The sequence below is a fragment of the Trachypithecus francoisi genome, unplaced genomic scaffold, assembly GCF_009764315.1.
Source record: "Trachypithecus francoisi isolate TF-2019V2 unplaced genomic scaffold, Tfra_2.0 Lachesis_group21, whole genome shotgun sequence".
Lineage (NCBI taxonomy): Eukaryota > Metazoa > Chordata > Mammalia > Primates > Cercopithecidae > Trachypithecus > Trachypithecus francoisi.
In genome coordinates, this window is record NW_022681467.1 from 45150855 (window position 1) to 45171252 (window position 20398).

General features: G+C 47.7%; 1 protein-coding gene across 1 annotated transcript in view; it reads right to left on the bottom strand.

Annotated features, from left to right (window-relative positions):
* PTGIS (prostaglandin I2 synthase) overlaps nt 1-20398 on the bottom strand; it is a 66835-nt gene that overhangs the window by 23608 nt on the left and 22829 nt on the right. Inside the window, exons 2-5 of the mRNA XM_033186698.1 lie at nt 19282-19405; nt 17063-17241; nt 13333-13476; nt 8638-8789 (exon numbers count right to left, since the gene is read on the bottom strand). Of these exons, the coding sequence (XP_033042589.1) occupies nt 8638-8789; nt 13333-13476; nt 17063-17241; nt 19282-19405 (599 nt within the window). The remainder of the gene's footprint in view (nt 1-8637; nt 8790-13332; nt 13477-17062; nt 17242-19281; nt 19406-20398) is intronic.

The window sequence follows — 20398 nt, forward strand, 5'->3', positions numbered from 1 at the left end:
TTATCACATCAACCGTCATGGTATGGTAGGATTTGTGTTCAAGTAACCCTTATTTTGTTTTTATTACAGTATATTGTTATAATTGGTTTCATTTTATTACTATGTTGTTAATCCCCTACTGTGCCTCATTTATAAATTGAACTCTATCAGGGCCGGGGGTGGTGGCTCACGCCTGTAATCCCAGCGTTTTGGGAGGCCAAGGCAGGCAGATGACCTAAGATCGGGAGTTCGAGACTAGCCTAACTAACATGGAGAAACCCCATCTCTACTAAAAATACAAAATTATCTGGGTGTGGTGGTGCATGCCTGTAATCCCAGCTACTCGGGAGGCTGAGGCAGGAGAATCGCTTGAACCTGGGAGGCGGAGGTTGTGGAGAGCCAAGATTGCACCATTGCACTCCAGCCTGGGTGACAAGAGCAAAAGTCCGTCTCAAAAAAAAAAATAATAATTAAATTCTGTCATAGTTCTCTATGACAAAGACAAAACAGTATAAAACAAAACAGTATATACAGGGTTCAGTACCACCTGTGGTTCCAGGCATCCACTGGGGGTCTTGGAACATATCCCCTGAGGTTGAGGGGGGCATTGTACCACTATCTCTGTATCTGTTCATCCACTGATGGACACTTAGTTTGTCTCCATGTCTCAGCTGTTGTGAATAACGCTGCAATGAAATGGAGGTGCAAGATATCTCTTCAAGATAGTGAGTTCGTTTCCTTTGAATATATACCTAAAAGAGAGATTGCTGGATGATGTGGTAGCTCTATTTTTGATTTTTTAGGAACCTCCCTACTGTTCTCCATGATGGCTATACCAATTTACATCCCACCAACAGTGCGAAAGAGTTCTCTTTTCTCCACATCCTTGCCAACACTTGTCATCTTCTGACATTTCTAACGGGTGTGTGGTGGTATCTCCTTGTGATTTAGATTTGCATTTTCCCAATGAGTAGTAATATTGAACACCTTTTCATACCTGTTGCCATTTGTTTTGTATGTCTTCTTCGGGAAAAATGCCTGTTCTGGTCCTTTGTCCATTTTGCAGTCAGGTTATTTGGACTTTTTTTTTTTTTTTTTTTTTTGAGGCGGATTCGTGCTCTGTCACCAGGCTGGAGTGCAGTGGTGTGATCTCGGCTCACTGCAACCTCCATCTGCCGGGTTCAAGCAGTTCTCCTGCCTCAGCCTCTGGAGTAGCTGGGACTACAGGCATGCACCACCACACCCAGCTAATTTTTATATTTTTTAGTAGAGACAGGGTTTCACCATGTTGGCCAGCATGGTCTCGATCTCTTGACCTCGTGATCCGCCCACCTCGACCTCCCAAAGTGCTGGGATTACAGGCGTGAGCCACTGCGCCCAGCTGTTATTTGGATTTTTTGGTATTGAGTTGTATGAGTTCCCTACATATTTCGGATTTTAACTCCGTATCGGGTATGTGGTTTATAATCTACTTTATATTTTTAATGTTTAAACCATGTGAAATAATTTTTAAAATAAAATAATAGAAAATCTGGCAAACCCTCAAAAAATAATTTCCAGTGAAACATCATATACTGTAGAGATTCAAGGAGTTCAGTGCATATGTGAGTGAGGAAGAGAAGATTCTGGAAAACTGAGCTTGGTGGCTCAACCTGGGGCCCTGCAGATGAGCCTTGGGCAACAGAGTGGCCATAAGCCCCAGGGGGTTATGGAGCATTTGAAATGGGGCTGGCTCAAATGCAGCCACGTTTAATATAAGGTAGGGTAGACACTGGATTCCAGAGTCAGCATGAGAAACAAAACATAAAATGCCATATTAACAATGTTTAACATTGGTTACATGCTGAAATACTAATAATGTTTTAGATATATTGGCTTAAATAAAATGTATTATTAAAATAGATTTCACCTCTATTTTTTCTTTTTTAATGTGTCTGATATAAACTTTTTTTTTTTTTTTTTCTGAGACGGAGTCTTGCTCTGCCGCCCAGGCTGGAGTGCAGTGGCCGGTTCTCAGCTCACTGCAAGCTCCGCCTCCCGGGTTTACGCCATTCTCCTGCCTCAGCCTCCCGAGTAGCTGGGACTACAGGCGCCCGCCTCGTCGCCCGGCTAGTTTTTTGTATTTTTTAGTAGAGACGGGGTTTCACCGTATTAGCCAGGATGGTCTCGATCTCCTGACCTCATGATCCACCCGTCTCGGCCTCCCAAAGTGCTGGGATTACAGGCTTGAGCCACCGCGCCCGGCTGATATAAACTTTTAAATTACAAATGTGATTCCTATTATATGTCTATGTACAGCACTGTTCTAGAAGGATAACACCAAACTGATAGCAATAGTTACCTAGGGATAGATTTAGAGGGAATGTGGTCAAAAAAGAATTTTCCTTTTTGTAATACGCAATTTTTTTTTTTACAAAAGTCAGGGGAGCCCAGTTAAGAGGCCCAGCTCTGTAGCAGAGTGCCTGACCTTGAACAAGTCACTTCACCTCTCAGCACCTCAGTTTTCTTGCCTGTAAATTGGGAGAATAAAAGTACCCACCACAGAGGGTTATACACAGATCAAATGTGTTAACATCTAAAGCACAGAGATGCCTGACACAGACCTAATAAGCAGCTATATTATTAAATAACAAATCTTACTGAATGTTAGCAGATTATTAGCCTAAGGAGACACATGTTCATGAATTGCTTCTATAATTAAGAAATAATAATAAATTGTGAAATACAGAGCACAAAGTTAGAAGAAGAGGGCACTGAAATCCCAGCTCTTCCCTTCCTAGCAAGATGGCCTTGGCCAAGTCACTTTGCATCTCACAGCCTCAATTTCCCCCATGTGTAAAATGGGGCCATCTAGCTCATAGAATGGTTAGGAGGATTCAGAAAGATCACACACAGAACACACTTGGTATCGGTAGAGGTTTGTAAAATGCTACTTGCTACATTCTCTCCATTATTATGAAGTATTTCTTATTGGTGCAATGACTTGATGCCATGAATCAGGGCTGCCAGGCCCACGGTGATTGGCAGCCCACCAATTTAAACCAGATTGGTGTATCTGGCTTAAATCCCAGAGTCCCCATGCTATGTAGCCTCGGCTAAGCCCCTGCCCATCTCTGGACCTCAGTCTCTTCATCAAAAAAAATGAGGATCCAGACTGGAGTACTTCTCAAGTTTTTTCTGAGAAACCCCTCTAGGTCCTCTAGATTTGGGGGCACAGTACAGAGAGGTCCCCAGGAGACACGTCTCTAAAGTCTTGTGTTTTACCTTTGAAATGCATCAGAGTTTTGCATCAGACTCTGATTCTTTGATATAAGAATGCCTTTTTCCCCAAAACAATGTTCAAATAAACAGCCCCCAAAGTAATCCAGTAAAATAAATGTTCCAGGCAGAAGCACTATGCTTAGCTTGGGGGCCTGTTTAACTGTCCCCTGCTCCCAACTCCCTACTGTATGAGAAACACCAGACTCAATGATGTAAGTGTCCTCAAAGGATTAACTTTCTTTTAAAATATATTTATACTTTAAAAGTGAAGGAAGAATAATGTATGCATACAGAAAAAAATAAGAAAAATAAAGAGTCTAAGAGTTCAAATCCACATATTGTAAAAAATTATTTTCTCTCTACCCCTTTTCAGCCTTCCCAAAGGCAAAAATCTATACATACTCCCACATTTTAAAAAATGGCCAGGTGTGGTGGCTTACACCTGTAATCCTAGCACTTTGGGAGGCTGAAGCAGGCAGATCAATTGAGGTCAGGAGTTCGAGACCAGCCTGGCCAACATGGCAAATCCCCATCTCTACTAAAAGCACAAAAACATTATCCAGGTGTGGTGGTGCATGCCTGTAATCCCAGCTACTCGGCAGACCGAGGCAGGAGAATTGCTTGAATCTGTATATATGGTGACATAGTATACTCTCTGCCTGCACCTTGCTCTTTTTTTGTGACAGTAGATTTCTTTCACTACCAGTATGTTCCACTCTGTTTTAGATGCATGGATGGCCTTTAAATGAATGCATAATTTATTTAGTCAGCCCTTACTGATGGACTTTAAATTGTTTCTAGCATTTGCAATTATAAGTAATGTGACAATGAATATGTTTGTGTACCTGTAGAAGTGTGCAAGCATTTCTGTAGGATAAATTCCTAGAAGTGGAAGTACAGGATCAAAGGAATGTGCATTTTATTTTATGTTTCAGCAGGTTCTGCCAAAAGAGGCTGCAATGCTTCAAGCACCCCATAGCAAGGTTTGGGGGCTGCTTTGCCCATATGCCTCTGGTGCCAACTAAGATGAGAAATCACCATCCCACATTGCCACCTGCTGCTCACATTGAGAAATGCATCCTTCCTATAGCCAACCCAGGGCTGCTCCCAGAGTAATGGGGGTAGTTCCTCTGTGTCTAACCAGACTCCTCTGGAGCATCTGTATGGAGGAAATGGTAATGGAGAAACCCAGTTTTTCCTGGGGAAACAATCAGTGCTAGGATGCAGCAGGTGCTTTAAGCACAGGATTTTGCAGCCAGACAGACCAAGTTTCCACCTACCAGCTACATGTCTATGACAAGTGATCTCACCTCTCTGAGCCTCAGTTTCCTTATCTGCAATATGGGTATGTTAATAACAACCTTCCAGCATGGATGGCAAGATTCGGTAAGATCAAATGAGTCCCTCTAAAAAGATAATAAAGGACACAAACAGCTGACTCATAAAGAAGGAATGCAAACGGCTACTGAAACACAAAAAAATACAAAAATCAGCCAGGCCCAGTGGCACGTGCTTATAGTCCCAGCTATTGGGAGGCTGAGTTGGGAGGATCGCTTGAGCCTGGGAGGTCAAGGTTGCAGTGAGCGAGATCTCGCCACTGCACTCCAGTCTGGGCAACAGAGTGAGACCCTGTTTCAAAAAAACAACAACAACAAAGAAAAAACCACACACACACAGAGATGTTTCATCACAGTAGTAAGAGATATGCCATATAGAGTCAGATGTCCTTTTTTCCATCAGATTGGCAATTATTTAAAGGCTGATAACTGCATATTGGCAAGGTTGTGGTAACATGCAAATTAAAACAATAAATTACCCACCTCTGCCCATCAGATTAGCAAACAAATGGAAAGACTGATGGCATCTGGTGGAGCAGATTTCTTCCCTTTATGTAGGTGGATGAATTGCTCTGTGGTTTTGGAAATGACGTGGCAGCAGCAGATAAAAATTCAATGTATAGGGCCTTTGACCTGGCAAAACCACTTCTAAGAAGTGGGCAGAGAGAAATGAAATCACCAGATGGTAGAATAGATACAAGTGCAATGAAATGGTACAAAAGCAAAAAGACAGACAGACAGAATATTGACATCTATCAGAGGGAAATGGCTAACTACTGAAACAGCCAAGTGAGGGCTAAAAAATGTCTTGGTTTTTTGTGTTTGTTTTTGTTTTGAGACAGAGTCTCACTCCGTCGCCCAGGCTGGAGTGCAGTGGCGCTATCTTGGCTCACTGTAACCTCCATCTCCCAGGCTCAAGTGATCCTCCCACCTCGGCCTCCCAAGTAGCTGAGATTACAGGCGTGTGCCACCATGCCTGGCTAATTTTTTTGTATCTTTGGTAGAGATGGGGTTTCGCCATGTTGGCCAGGCTGGTCGTAAACTCCTGACCTCAAGTGATCCACCTGTCTCGGCCTCCCAAAGTGCTGGGATTACAGGCATGAGCCACTGTGCTCAGCCAGATGTCTTGCATTTTTAATGTCAATTTCATATCCTTCTACTTTGCTGGATTCATTTATTGCTGGAGTTGTTTTATTATTGATTTTCTGGGGTTCTCCAGGTACAATATCAGATCATCTGCAAATAAGAATAGTTTTACTTCTTCTTTAACCATTCTGATGCCTATAATTGGTTTCTCTTGTTTAATTGCATCAGCTAGTATCTCTAAAAGATGTTTATAATAACAGAGAAGAATGTACAGCTATATTGTTAGGTTAAAAACAGGTTGCAAATAATGGATACAATTTTTCTTTGTAAACACAGAGACTGTAGATGTGTAGATGTGTATGTGTAGATGTATAGATGTGCATTTATCTCTAGTTGTAAGAACATACAAAACACCGTGAAGGGATAATATCATCATGTAACATTGGTTTCACAGGAAGCTGGGCTTGGAAGAAGGGGTATTATATTTTATACAACCTGTAACTCTGAATTGTTAACCACAAGATTATGTTTCTCTCATAATGTAAATAAAATCAATAATGTGTTAAAGTTTGGCTTTTAAAAATACATAAGCAAAAGGAAATGGGAGATGCAGTGTTTGAGCATTGACTATGACAAGGCTTAACCTCGTATCTGGCACATAGTAAGTGCTCAGCAAACAGTGCTTTTTCTTTTTCTTTTCTTTTTCTGTCGCCCAGGCTGGAATGCAGTGGCATAATCTTGGCTCAGTGCAACCTCCGCCCGCAGGGTTCTAGCAATTCTCCTACCTCAGCTTCCTGGGTAGCTGAGATTACAGATGCCCACCACCACGCCTGGCTAATTTTTTTGTATATCTAGTAGAGACGGTTTCGCCATGTTGGCCAGGCTGGTCTTGAACTCCTGACCTCAGGTGATCCACCTGCCATGGCCTCCCAAAGTGCTGGGATTACAGGCATGAGCCACCGCGCCCGGCCACAATGCTTTTTCTTGTTACCTCAGCCAATTCTAACAGCCGCCCTCTAGGAAGATCCTGCTGTTCCCCCTGTTTTACAGATGAGCTCACTGAGGCACAGAGAGAACACACAGATGCAGGGATGGGGAGCCGGTAAAGCTCTTCAAGCCCTCGCCACTCCCCTCCACAGTCCCTCCAGAGAAAGGAACTGAGGCAAGTAGAAGTAACTTGCTCCGAGTCACCAGCAAGGAAGCAGCAGCACAGGAATTCAAATCCAGGCCTCTGCTGCAAGTCTCTGAGCCCAGCACACACAGCACTTCCCAACCTTCTCAGGACACTTGTCAGGCATGCAGTTTTCCAGGCTGTCCCCTGGAAATCTGGATTCCTACGACCTGGATGGGGCTGAGGGACCTATGTTAGGAACAAGGGCCTGAGAGGATTCTGCTCATCAGGGAAGTTAGGGGCACATGGCCCAGGGAATGGCGCCGCCCAGTGGTTCCTACACACAGAATCAGCCAGGACACTCTACCAACACTGAGTCCACTCTGCAGCCACAAAAACAGCTGAGGTAGATTTTTACAAATCGATGTGAAAATACTGTACACAGGGAGTTGAGTGAAAGCTGTAAGTGGTAGAACAATTCTTCTAGAGCCAAGATTGCACCACTGCACTCCAGCCTGGGTGACAGAGTGAGACCCTGGTTCAGGAAAAAAAAAAAAAAAAGCATGGTGGCTCACTCCCATAATCTCAGCACTTTCGGGGTCCAAGGCAGGAGGATTGCTTGAGCCCAGGAATTCAAGACCAGTATAGGTAACATAGCAAGACCCCCATCTCAAAAAAAATTGTTTTTAAGACATAAATAAATAAATAAATACAAACTGGATTGTGGATCCATATAACAACCTGGATGAATCTCCCAACACTACGTTGAGTGAAATAAACCAGACATAAAAGGGCATATACTGTGTGATTCCATTTCTAGGAAGTTGAAGAACAGGCAAAACTAATTGGAGGTAAAAGAAACCAGTATAGTGGCTACCTCGGGGGGTGAATACTGGCTGGGAAAGAGCATAAAAAGTTTAGATCTACCTCTCAGTGCATTTATTTATTTATTTATTTATCTATCTATTTATTTATTTATTTGAGACAGAGTCTGGCTCTGTCATCTAGGTTGGAGTGCAGTGGCATGATTACAGCTCTGCAGGTCATTGCAACCTCCAGCTCCTAGGTTCAAGCTATTCTCCTGCCTCAGCCTCCCGAGTAGCTGGGATTGCAGGTGTCTGCCACCACGCCTGGCTAATTTTTGTATTTTTAGTAGAGATGGGGTTTCACTATGTTGACCAGGCTGATCTCGAACTCCTGGCCCCAAGTGATCTGCCCACCTCGGCCTCCCAAAGTGCTGGGATTATAGGCGTGAGCCACCACACCTGACCTCTCAGTGCATTTAGATGTGGGTGCTTTCCTGTATATAAATTATACCTCAGTAAAAAACATGAAGTTAAAAGCCTCAAAAATAAAAAACAATAACAATAACACACAACTGTGTGTGTGTTTAGAGAAAGTGCTCCCAGGATGTACTCCAAGCTAGTGATGGTGATTGCCTCTGTAGAGGGAAGTGGTGCGCTGAGGCTGGGGAGAAAGTGGAGTGCTCTTTTATTCTTCCCTCTAAATTATTCTATATGGCTTGAAGTTTTTGTAATCAGCACAAACTACTTGTAAAAACGTTTAAAGCAACTCAAACCTTAAAACAAAAAAAAGAACACACACACACACACACACAGAGATTCTCAGGCCCCACTCCAAATGTGCTGAATCAGAATTTCCACCAGGAACCCAAGCTCTCCTCCAAGCCCTGGCTCCCCACCATTGCGCTCTTGCATACCCCCAGGGCTGGGTTCTTACTGCCTCCCAGGGCATTGGATGTCCTTCTGCCTGTGTTGCCTCTGGTCCTTCACCTTGAGTTGGGCTCCCCCTCTGGGTCTTTCCATCTTCCCCATCACCCACTGGGGCCCCCATGGTGCTCACCTACTGACAGGGAGCCGCGGGCCAGTTTGGGGAGCAGCCGGTCGAGCTGGCGGAAGGTGTGGAAGACATCAGCTGAATGGACGCGGTCCTGGGCCTGGCTTTGATGGGTGCGTGGCAGCGCCTCGATTCCATAAAGAGTCAGGTAGCCGGCTCTGAGGGCAGCAGACAGAGGGTCAGGGGTCCTCCTGGGACACTCACACATAGCCACAGCTACTCACAGAAGCTTCGTTCATACACCCAAGAGCACCTACTAATCCTACTGTGCACCAGAGACCATTCTGGGCACTGAACAGTTGGCAGTGAAAAAAACAAAAATCCTTGTCCTCAAGGAGCTGACCTCTCAGCACACGGAGACAGACAACAGACCAGAGGATGAGTAAAATGAGTCATGTGCCAACTGGTGCCCCACGGCACTGTCAGACACAAAGCTGGGTAGCAGGATGCAAGGGCGGGGGCTGTGGTGTCAGATGCCAGGTGAGGGAGGGGCTGGCATTAAGCTGACAGCTGAAGACTGAGAAGGAGCCAGCCGTGGGCAGAGCAGAGGGAGGGGTCGGAAGCAGAGCAAGCACCAGGTGCGACGTCCTGGGGCAGGAGGGGGCCCGGTGCTGGGGAGCAGCGAGGAGGCTGATGAGGCTGCAGCAGAGAGCTCGAGAGGACGGGGCTGAAGTGGGGGCACAGAAAAGGGGAGGAGATGCCTGCTCCCGGGGAGGGATTCAGGGAAGACTTCCTAGAGGAGGGAAGATCTGAGCTGAGATCTGCAGGATGATCGGGGGAAGCAGAAGAGGAACGTGTTTAGGCAACAGGCACAGCCTGTGCAAAGGCCCAGAGCTGAGGGTGCAACCCTGCCTGGTGGGAGAGGTGCCAGGTGTGGCTGGTCCAGGCACTGGAGCTGGGGTGTGAGGCAGAGGGTGGGAGGGCCTGGGGCTGTCAGAGCTGGTCACGCAGGGCAGGGCATTTGCAACAGTAAGAAGGTTCTGCTTGACCTGAGGGGCTCTGGGAGGCCTGAGAAGGAGGTCAGGGCCTGGTCAGGTGTGAAAAAGAGTAAGACATGGGAGCTAGCATGTACTCTCACGAGGCACACTTTTGCGCATGCACACACAGGACGGCGCTCAGAGGACACGCCTTCACCTCCAGCCCCCTTTGGCTGCCCCGGGAGTCCAGCCCCAGCCCAGCCTGCTGACCTCAGTCCTGGGAGGGAAACTACAGGTTTTCATTTTGTCCTCAAGGGCTGCGGCCTCAGCAGAGAGTTGCAACAGAGATACGCAACCAAAGCCCCAAGGCCTTACCCTCTCACCCTCCCCTTGAGCTCCTGGGTCCCTGTGCAGACAAAGACCAGGGACCAGGATCTCTCAGGAGAGGGGTTTCCCCAGATGAAGAGAGAACAGAAGCAGGAATGAGGGTGGGTGGGGGCTGAGAGAGGCCTGCGTGGTCCGGGCTCTGTCCTTCACCTGCACAGTGGTGGCAGAAGTTGTAAAGGTGCAGCCCACACACTGGATTCAGTCCGCAAATGTGTTTTATCAAGGGAGCTCCTAAAAACAAACTAAACCTTCCTTCAGACATTTGGGGAAACTCACATAAAATCCGGACTTCCCACTCGCCTCATCTTGAAAAAGGAACCAGCTGACCTGCGGTCCCACCTGGAAACCTGGCAGGAGCAGAGTTGCAGCCGCCCCTTTTAGACAGACACGGGCTCGCCAGGCCGCCGCGATACTCCCAAGGCCCTGTGGTCTTGGTGACACTGCAGTTGACACTGGTCGTCATTTACCATCACACTTGCACTGTTGTTTTTTCCTAACTCAGAGAACCATTTCCCTGTACATGTATTTCTACCAAAACAGGGAATGAAAAATAAACCAAAAAAGTAAACTGGCCGGGAGGGGTGGCTCACGACGGTAATCCTAGCACTTTGGGAGGCCGAGGCTGGTATACCACCTGAGGTCAGGAGTTCGAGACCAGCCTGGCCAACATGGTGAAACCCTCTCTCTATGAAAAATACAAAAAATTAGCTGGATGTGGTGGCGGGTGCCTATAGTCCCAGCTACTCAGGAGGCTGAGGCAGGAAAATAGCTTGAATCTGGGAGGCAGAGGTTGCAGTGAGCAGAGATCGCGCCATTATTGCACTCCAGCCTGGGCAAAAGAGCGAAATTCCGTCTTAAAAATAAATAAAATAAAATAAAGGAAAAGAAAAGAAAAGAAAAGAAAAAGTAAACCCAGAGGACCACAAGGTTTTGCTCTGTGGAAGTGAAGCCGGCAGTTTCATATCAAAACAGCACGGCTGAAGACAGGATAATCCCATATGTAAACACACCCAAGACCCACAGGCGGCGCTAGAGTCATAAAGAAAAATAAAGCCGAACCGAGCGGGGTCACGGGAGAGAGCCATCACGAAAATGGGACTCAAGAAAGACCTCTCTGAGCAGGTGGTGCTCACGATGAGGCTTGAACGAAGTGGGGTGGGAGCCGCGCAGACATGTGGGGAACAGCATTCCCAGGCAAGGGAACAGAAACAGCAAAGGCCACAAAGAGAGAGCGTGCCCGACCTGCTCAACGGGCAGCAGAGAGGTAGGTGGGAGGAGGGGAGGCCAGGCCTACAAGGTGAGGGCAGAGGAGAACTCTGGATGTGACTCCGTGAGGCCAGGGCCAACACAGGCCAGGCTGGTGGGTATAAGAGGTGGCACCTCACAGTTCGGGCTGCCTGAACCTGCACCCCCTTCACCTCTGTGTCCCTGCCATCCAACTCACCCATTCCCTTTCTATTTCGGGGGCTGCCGATAGCAGTGGAAAGGCCTACAGCTGCCAAACCAGAAGGCAGGAGCTCCAGCCTAGGCCTCAGGCCCTAAAGACACAGTTACGGATTTACAGGTATGGATTTACATCTGATTCTCCCTGAGTTGATTCCCCCGTGCCTGCCTCCATGGAGCCTAGCCAGACCCAGCTGCCCCCCAGCCTGCCTCTCTGACTTCTTTGTCTGCACAGGGACCGGGAGCCAGGAGGCCTGGGAGGATCCCTACTGTGAACTTGCTGGGTAGTTTCAGCCGCCCTCTCTGGACCTCAGTCCCCATCATACAATGACAGGGTGGACCAGACAAGCATCACCCACACCAATTACAGCCCTTGACACTGTTTATACCACCCTAGGGTGAAACAAAAAGAATGGGAACGGTTAGTGTGCAGAGGGCTGTGGCTGAGGGTGCAGACTCCGGGGCCAGCCCTGTCCTGACCCCAACACAGGCCTCTGGGCAAATGACTCAGGCTCTCCAGGTCTGTTTTCTCATCTGTCAAATGGAGTATGTAAAGTCCTAGCCTCCTAGAGCAATTGTGAGCATTAAATGAGCTGAGACACACTGAGTCTACACATACGCACACACACGTCATAAATGTACCCACATGCCCGTATGTGTCAACGAATGGCTGCCCTTTATCCTAGAACTATGTTGCTCTAATTTCTTGGAGTGGTTGAAAGGTCCTTTTTAAAATTTAATTTAAATTAAATCAAATTCTGGTTGGTTAAGGGCACCACTAAAAATCAGGGAGCTGTCCTTAACACCACTCTATGCCTCCCGCCCACGCCCATACTCCCCCATCTCCGCTGCTGCCCCAGTCAAATCTTCCAGCAGAGCCAGTGAACTCTACCTCCAAAAGCTACCCAAATTCTCACCACCTCCCTGGGCCACCATCATTCTCTCACCTCGGTGACACCTGGCAGCCTTCTACTGGGTCCTCCTGCCTCCCTCTCCACCCCTCCCTACCCCTACAGTCCATCCTCTATCCAGCAGCCAGAGGGGCCTTTCAAACTAAGTCTAATCATGTCCTGCCCCTGTGCAAACCCCTCATGTCACCTGATCTTACTCAGCCTAATTTCCAAAGCCTTCCTTGGCCTTCCAATTGCCTGAGGCCTGTTTCTGCCCATTTCTCTGACCTCCTCTCCGCCTTCCCTCCTTGTTTAAGCTGTAGCCACACTGGACCTCTCGCTGAGCTTCCTCCCACCTCTGGGCCTTTGCACCTGCCGCTTCCCCTGCCTAGAGTCTTGGCATGGTGGGCACTTTGCAGTTAGGTCTTGGCTCAGAAGCCAGACCCCCAGAGTGTGACCCTGCCTTGTCAGTCGGCCTAAGAAAGCCCCCCAGATGCTGTCACCCCACCTATGGATCTCTGTCATTGTGTTTATCACTCTCTGACCTAACTCAATTCAGCCTCCCCCACTGGAGTGTCAGCCGAGTGAATTTGGGGACTTCATCTGTCCTGTTCCCTGCTGTATCCCCAGAGCCTGGAATAGTGCCTGGCACTGCTGAAAGAAGGAACGTTCGGTCATGTAGTTTTTAACATACATTTACAAGACCGGATAAAAGGTTAAGGTCCCAAGTTGATCTCCCAAACATTTTGTTTTCTGTTCTGTGAAATCCCGAAGTCTGGAAGCCACGGGACAAGACGGCCTCTGAAGTCTTGCTCTGCGACTTCCTCTCTGATGACCTGTAAGGTCCCATTTCCAGCCAGGGTTTCCTTTTACAGTTCATGAGCTAGGTCGGATGAACACCCGGGGCCCTGGTGCATGGCATCTTTCCTACAGTGCTTGCTTTGGGCGTCTCAAATTTCTTCCCCCACCGACAGAGTTCTCTCGGTTCCCTTGACCACTGCTCATGGCTGACACAGGTCAAAGTGCCGGGCCCTAGCAGGAGGGTGGGGGCTGCACAGCCTCACCTGAGCAGGGAGCTGTAGGAGAAGTCAAGGAGACCCATCTCATGCCAGCCACTGCCCGCTTCCGTAGCGTCACCCAACAGCACTGTGTGCAGGTTCGTATACATGGCTTCTGTGAGCGCCTGGAGCTCTCTATGGAGAAGAGTCCTAAGGCAGGAAACAAAAGCATGAAAATTCGGCTCCAAAGGGAAATACACACCTACAGGCACCTCCCTCCCCAAACCTCAGGGTCCCAGAGCTCAAGTTCCCCATTGGCAAAGAGGTCCTGCGGAAGAGTAGCTTAAATAAGAGAGTATTATCATGAATGTCATCGTCAACAATAGTCACCATCTGTTGTACTAAGCATAATGATCTCATTTCATCTTCTGACAAACCTGGGAATAAGAGTTACTATTATGACTCCATTTTACAGATGGAGAAACTCAGAAACAGAGAGGAGTGACTTGCCCAAGGTCACACAGCCAGTAGGTGATATAAGCGGGACTGAAATCCCTGGTCTGCCCAACTCCAGAGTCTGAATTCTTAACCAGGAGAGTCTGTCCCTCCCCAAGGCACACAGCTTGGATAAGGGACCCATAGCGTTCTGGAAGAGAAGGAATTGAAAAGCAACTCATCTCTCCCTGAAATCTAAAGACAGGAAGATCTGTTGGAATAGTTGTGGTGTTCCCTGACTCAGGTCTGTCAGTAAGATGTGACCCTGGCCAGGCATGGTGGCTCCCATCTGTAATCCCAGCACTCTGGGAGGCCGAGATGGGAGGATCGCTTGAGTCCAGGAGTTCAAGACCAACCTGGGCAACATAGTGAGACCCCCATCTCAACAAAAAATAAAATATTAGCCAGGGGTGGTGGCTTGCACCTGTAATCCCAGCTACTTGAGAGGCTGAGATGGGAGGATCGCCTGAGTCTAAGAGCTCAAGACCAGCCTGGGCAACATAGTGAGACCCTGCCTCTGCAAAAATAGAATAAATACATAAATAATAATTAGCCAGATGTGGTAGCAGGTGCCTGTAGTTCCAGCTACTCAGGAGGCTGAAGGGGGGAGGATTGCTTGAGTCCAGGAGTTCAAAGCTGCAGTGAGCTACGATCACACCATTACACTCCAGCCCGGGCAACATAGCAAGACTCTGTCTCTTAAAAACAGAAAAAGAAGGCTGGGTGCAGTGGCTCACGCCTGTAATCCCAGCACTTTGGGAGGCTGAGGCGGGCAGATCGCCTGAGGTCCGGAGTTCGAGACCAGCCTGGCCAGCAAAGTGAAACCCCGTCTCTATTAAAAATATAAAAATTAGCCAGGCATAGTGGCACGCGCCTGTAATCCCAGCTACTCGGGAAGATGAGGCAGGATAATTGCTTGAACCTGGGAGGCAGAGGTTGCAGTGAGCCAAGATCGCACCATTGCACTCCAGCCTGGGCAACAAGAGGAAAACTCCATCTCAAAAACAAAACAAAACAAAAAATTTAAAAAAAAAAAAGAAAAGAAAGAAAAAGAAAAGACATGACACAAGGAAAAAGGATGTGGGCTGGGGACCTGGTCTCATTGTATGGACCTGCACAGAGTGAGGAGATGTCTGGGACAGTGCACGGCAGAAGCTGGAAGCTCCCTTGTACTGAGCCTCCATGACACGAAGTCTACATTGAGTCACGACTGAGGATGTGATTAGAGGCCAAGAAAAGGAGATCCTGCATCTAAGTCTAAGGCCCCTCTGCTCCTTGCATAGGATCTAGACCAAAAAGGATATCCCTATAGCAAGTGAACCAGGGTGTCCATGGGAAGTAGGATGGACACCTTTAGACTGAGTAAGCCAGGAGTGCCTGGGTAATCCATCAGGGCGGAGTCTGCACAGGGTGTCCATGAACTCCCGGGTATGAAAAGGTTTGGGATGTTCAAGTTGGAACATAGTGGGGAAAACGACAGACAGGGCTCATGACTCATGTATGACAATGCATGTGAAGGGTTCTGCACGGTGCCTGGCACATCGTAAGTGCTCAATACATGGGATCTGGCCTTCAATGGACCCTGACCCAGTTGTTCTCCCCACCCCACTCCAAGCGCTGGTCCTCAGCAGAGACAGGCCTTCAACATATGTGGCTGCTGTGCCCAGAAGACATCACGCCAGCTTGTAAGAAATCCAGAAAATTCCTGAGGCAAACACTGGAGGAAACTGGGATCCTCCCTGGGTAGCAGGGGCAGATTCAGTGAGCTGTGGATTCCTGTTGCTAGTGGGATCCCCAGGGTCCCCCTGGAATGTCAGGACCCAAGACACTCAGGCTCCAAGCAGCTGCCTCCAGGCCAAGGTTCAGAGCAGGCATCACATCTCATCAACATCCACCTCATCATGCTGGCCTTGCTTCGACCTTAACTATCCTGCAAAACAGGTTCCTAGTTGCCCTTCCTAACCTCCACAGGATATTCTTCCTGGAGACAGATCACTGAAGACTGTCATTGGACTGCGTGAACTCTGCAGGGGCGGACACAGGGTCTTATCTGCCTTAGTATCGTAGATGAAGGAGAATGGGCTGTGAAGTCAGCGGACCTGGGTTCAAATCCCAGTCCTGCCACTTACTAGCAGTAGACTTTGAGCAAGTCACTTCACTCCTCTGAGCCTCTGTGTCCTCATCAGTAAAATAAGGATAAAAATGCCCACCTCTTGAGGCTAATGCACAGATATGAAAGTGAGCTTATCAGACACCTGGCCTATAATAGCTGCCTTCAAATGGTGGTTGGCATCATTCTGCACACCTTGCATCCAGGGCAATGACCAGGGTACAATGGGTCCTCAGATGTCTGCTGAATGAATGCAGAGCAAACATGTTCATCTGTTCTCTTATTGATATGATTACTCCATACGTGGCCGGGCACGGTGACTCACGCCTGTAATCCCAGCACTTTGGGAGGCTGAGGCGGGTGGACCACCTGCGGTCAGGAGTTCGAGACCGGCCTGGACAACATGATGAAACCCTGTCTCTACTAAAAATACAAAAATTAGCTGGGTGTGGCGGCGCGTGCCTATAATCCCAGCTTCCTGGGAGGCTGAGGCAGGAGAATCGCTTGAACCTGGGAGGCGGAAGTTGCAGTAAGCTGAGATCGCACCACTGCACTCCAGCCTGGGTGACAGCAAGAGATTCTGTCTCAAAAAAAAATAAATAAATAAAATAAAAATAAATAAAATAAAAAGATTCCTCCATATGTTTCAGGAGCTGTACCACTTCCAGCTATGTGGCCTAAGACAAGTCACTTATCTGAGCTCCAGTGGCTGCATCTATGAAATGGGGCTGTAAGTTACTTAGTCTCCAGCATTGTTGTGAAGACTAATGAGATAATGCACGCTGCCTGGCACAGAGTACGGACTCAGAAATATTCATCATCCCACCTCTCTCCTTCATTTTACAGAGGAGGAAACAGAGGGTCAGAGAGGGAAACAGGTTTGTCCAAAGTCACAAAGCTAGGGAGTGATGGGGCTGGGATTTGAATTTAGGTGTGGCTGACCCAAATCCTCTTACTAAAATCAGGGCTGCTTCCAAAAAAAAAGAAAAAAAAAAAAACAAAGATGAGAAACAAAGAGTTCTTCTTCCACCCAATTCTTTTGTGTTGTTTTTTGTTTTGTTTCTGTTTGTGTTCTCAAGATGAAATGTCTTTACTGGACACTTGCTTTGGAACCAAGCATGACTTGGGCCACATGGTAGAAGTGAGTCGCCCACCCTGGCCCACCCACAGGTGCCATCTCCAGCCACTCACGGTTTCATCCTGGCCTTTTCATCACTGGGGCTGTAATGTGGAAGCTGCACATCAAAAATCCTCTCCATGAGGAAGACAGCATAGGCGTGGAAGTCGAGCCTGGTGCGAGACTCCCACACCACCGCGTCGTAGGAGTGTGGGTCCAGGAGGACGGTGACATACCTGCCCCCAACCAGTATCTGTGGGAAGTTGCCAGGGATAGAGTGAAGAGTGTCACTGTGAACAGCAGCCACTCTCAGTGGTCAGGGCCTTACTATGTGCCAGGCACTGCCCCATTGAACAGTAACAGACTATGTTCTCTTATCTATACCTCACTACCACCTACCACCCTGTGAGGTAGGGACCATCACTCACCCATTTATAGCTGAAAAAGTGAGGCTTAGAAAGGAGATGAAATGTGCCCAAGAGCTCATAGCTGAGAAATGGCAGGGCTAGGAATGGAATTTGGGAATATTGGGGCTTTTTAAAAATCAAAGACTGTGTTCTTTACCACCTCACTCTTAAGCACCTGCCATGACTATCTTGGTTGTTGCCATATCTCCAGCAGCCAGGAGAGAAGGCAGCAGATGGATCCTGTGCACATCATGGATGGATGGATGGATGGATGGATGGATGGATGGATGGATAGATGGATGATGGATGGATGGATGGATGGATGGATAGATGGATGGATGGATCGATAAGTGGATGGATGAATGGATGGATGAATGAAAGAATGGATGCATGCATGGATGGATGGATGGATGGATGGAAGAATGAATGGATACATGGATGGATGGATGGATGGATGGATGGATGGATGGATGGATGCTGTTGGGTAAATTCCAGTGGGTGGATTGTAGAAGAGTAAATGGGCAGATGGATGGATGGGTGAATGGATAAATGAGTGGAAGGACGGAAGGAAGGAAGGAAGGAAGGAAGGAAGGAAGCTGCTGGGTAAATACCTGTGGACAGAATGTTACGTGGATAAATGGAAGGATAGATCAATGAGTCTATGTTGGATGGAAAGATGGATGAAAGGGCAGCTAGAGATTGGTTGGAAACCAAATGTACGAATAAATGTTGGGTACATGGATGAGAGAATGCTAGGTAGATACTGGGTAAAGTGAAGGATGAATGTTGATTGGATGGAAGTTGGAAGGATACATGGAAGGTGGATGGGTGGGTGGTGGTCATTTGAATAGATGTTGTAAGGATGGATGGATGAGATATAAATAGATGTATATCCAGTGGAGAGACACTGAATACTGAATATAGCTGAGTGTTGGGTGGATAGTGGCAGATGAATAGAAAGATGCATAGATAAATAGAAAAATGAAAATTGGTGGGAACTGACTAGTTATCCCTCGGTATCCATGGAGGATTGGTTCCAGGACCTCCTGCAGATACCAAAATCTATGGATGTCCTTGATGTAAAATGGCATAATATTTGCAAATAAGCTACATGCATCCTCCCATATATTTTAAGTCATCTCTAGATTACTTATAATATCTAACACAATGTAAATGCTATATAAATAGTTGTTATACTATACTTTTAGGGAAGAATTACAAGAAAAAAAGTCTATAAAAGTTTGGTACCAACACATTTTTCCCCAAATATTTTCAATTCATGGCTGGCTGAATCCAGTGATATAGAACCCACCCATGGATACAGAGGGCCAATTGTATACGGATGAACGTTGGATGAATGTTGGATCCATGAGTGGAAGAACGCTGGGTAGATCTGGGTAGAGAGATGAAGGTTTAGAAGATGGCTAAATGAATTGACAGATGTTGGGTGAATCTTTGGAAAGACTGATGGGTGAGTGGATAGACGGAGGTTGACAAATGAATGCTGGGTGGATATAAGGATGGAAGGATGCTTGGTAGACACCAGGTAGACAGGCAGAAGAATGGGATGGGAAGATGGATGTTGAACAGATGGAAATGGAATGGATGGATGGAAGTCAGCTGCAAGGATATACAAGTACTGGAAAGATATTGAGTGACTACATAACTCCACGCTGCGAAGAGCGAGAGGGAGACTGAAGGGATGATGTTAGGTCAGGGTTGGGTGTGCAGCTGGACAGGCAGCTGGATAGAGAGTTGGCTCAACCACTTGGATGGATGTTGGATGGGGGGTTGGCATAGGGACAGATGTTGAAGGAATCAGCAGAAACCAGATATGAGGCTCAGCTGCTCATCCCCATCCCTCCCCAGGCACAAGAGGCACTTACAGTAAATATGTCACCGTGCTTCTCCTTCATCCTTGTGAGGAAGCTGGCGGCATCTTTTCCAAAGTCCAAGGCATAGCCCAACCAGGGGATGCTCCCCAGGTCCAGCGGAGGCTCACCGGGTCGCCTACAGAAGCCATGGAACTTGTCACCATTTGATGAGGCAAGGAAGGGCATAAAGAGTGTAGGTTGTAGGGTCTGATTTTGAATGGAGCAGTCAGGGACGTAATTTGAATGGAGCAGTAGGGGACATAATTTGGCTCAGGTTTTTGCAGGATCTTTTTGGCTGTGGTACAGAGAATGGACTGTGGTGCATGGGAGCAGAGGCTGGGGGTCAGCTCATGTCTGGTACATGGCGTGGGTTCCATTAGAGGTGGTCATCTCTCTGTGGGTGAGGGGCCTCCCAGCACCCAACAGTGTAAGGACACAGAGTAGTCTGTGTGAGCCAACCTGGGCCAGGGTTTGGGTCACCCCACACTCCCTGTCTTGCCCACAGAGAAAGGATGCGACTGGAGGGCACAATTGGGTGGCAGAAGGCAGTGAAGGCACTGGCTTGATCACCACCCCGACCACCCCTCTTAGTTCAGAAGCTGAGGTTCTTCAGGTAGCAAAAGGCCAGGCTGTAGCCTGTGGAGATGTCCCCAGAGCACATGAGTAGGTCAGCACAGGGGGTGGGCTAGGTGCATATGTGATCATCAAGGTCAGGGTCATCTGTGAAAGCAGAGGAACTCCTCTGAGAACGTAAGAACAATATTTCCAGCTCACCGAGGTAGGCGGAACTCTACGATGACCCAGAGTGACCCACACCCTTGTATAATCCTCTCCACTGATTAGGGGATAGATGGTACAGTTCACTTTAAGAAAAAATTCTTCTCCTTAGTGGGCCTGACCTAACAGGTGGCAGGGGGCCGGGCTTAAAAGAGACAAGGCTCTTCCTGGCAAAAGAGATTGAAAGCATGAGAGGGACTCAACATACGGGAGAATCTCTCTACTGGTTTTGAAGATGGAAGAGGCAACGTGGCAAGGAATCCAGGTAGCCTCTAGAGCTATGAGGGGACCTTGGCTGACAGCAGGCAAGGAGACGGGGACCTCAGGACCTCAGTCCTACAACTACAGGCAA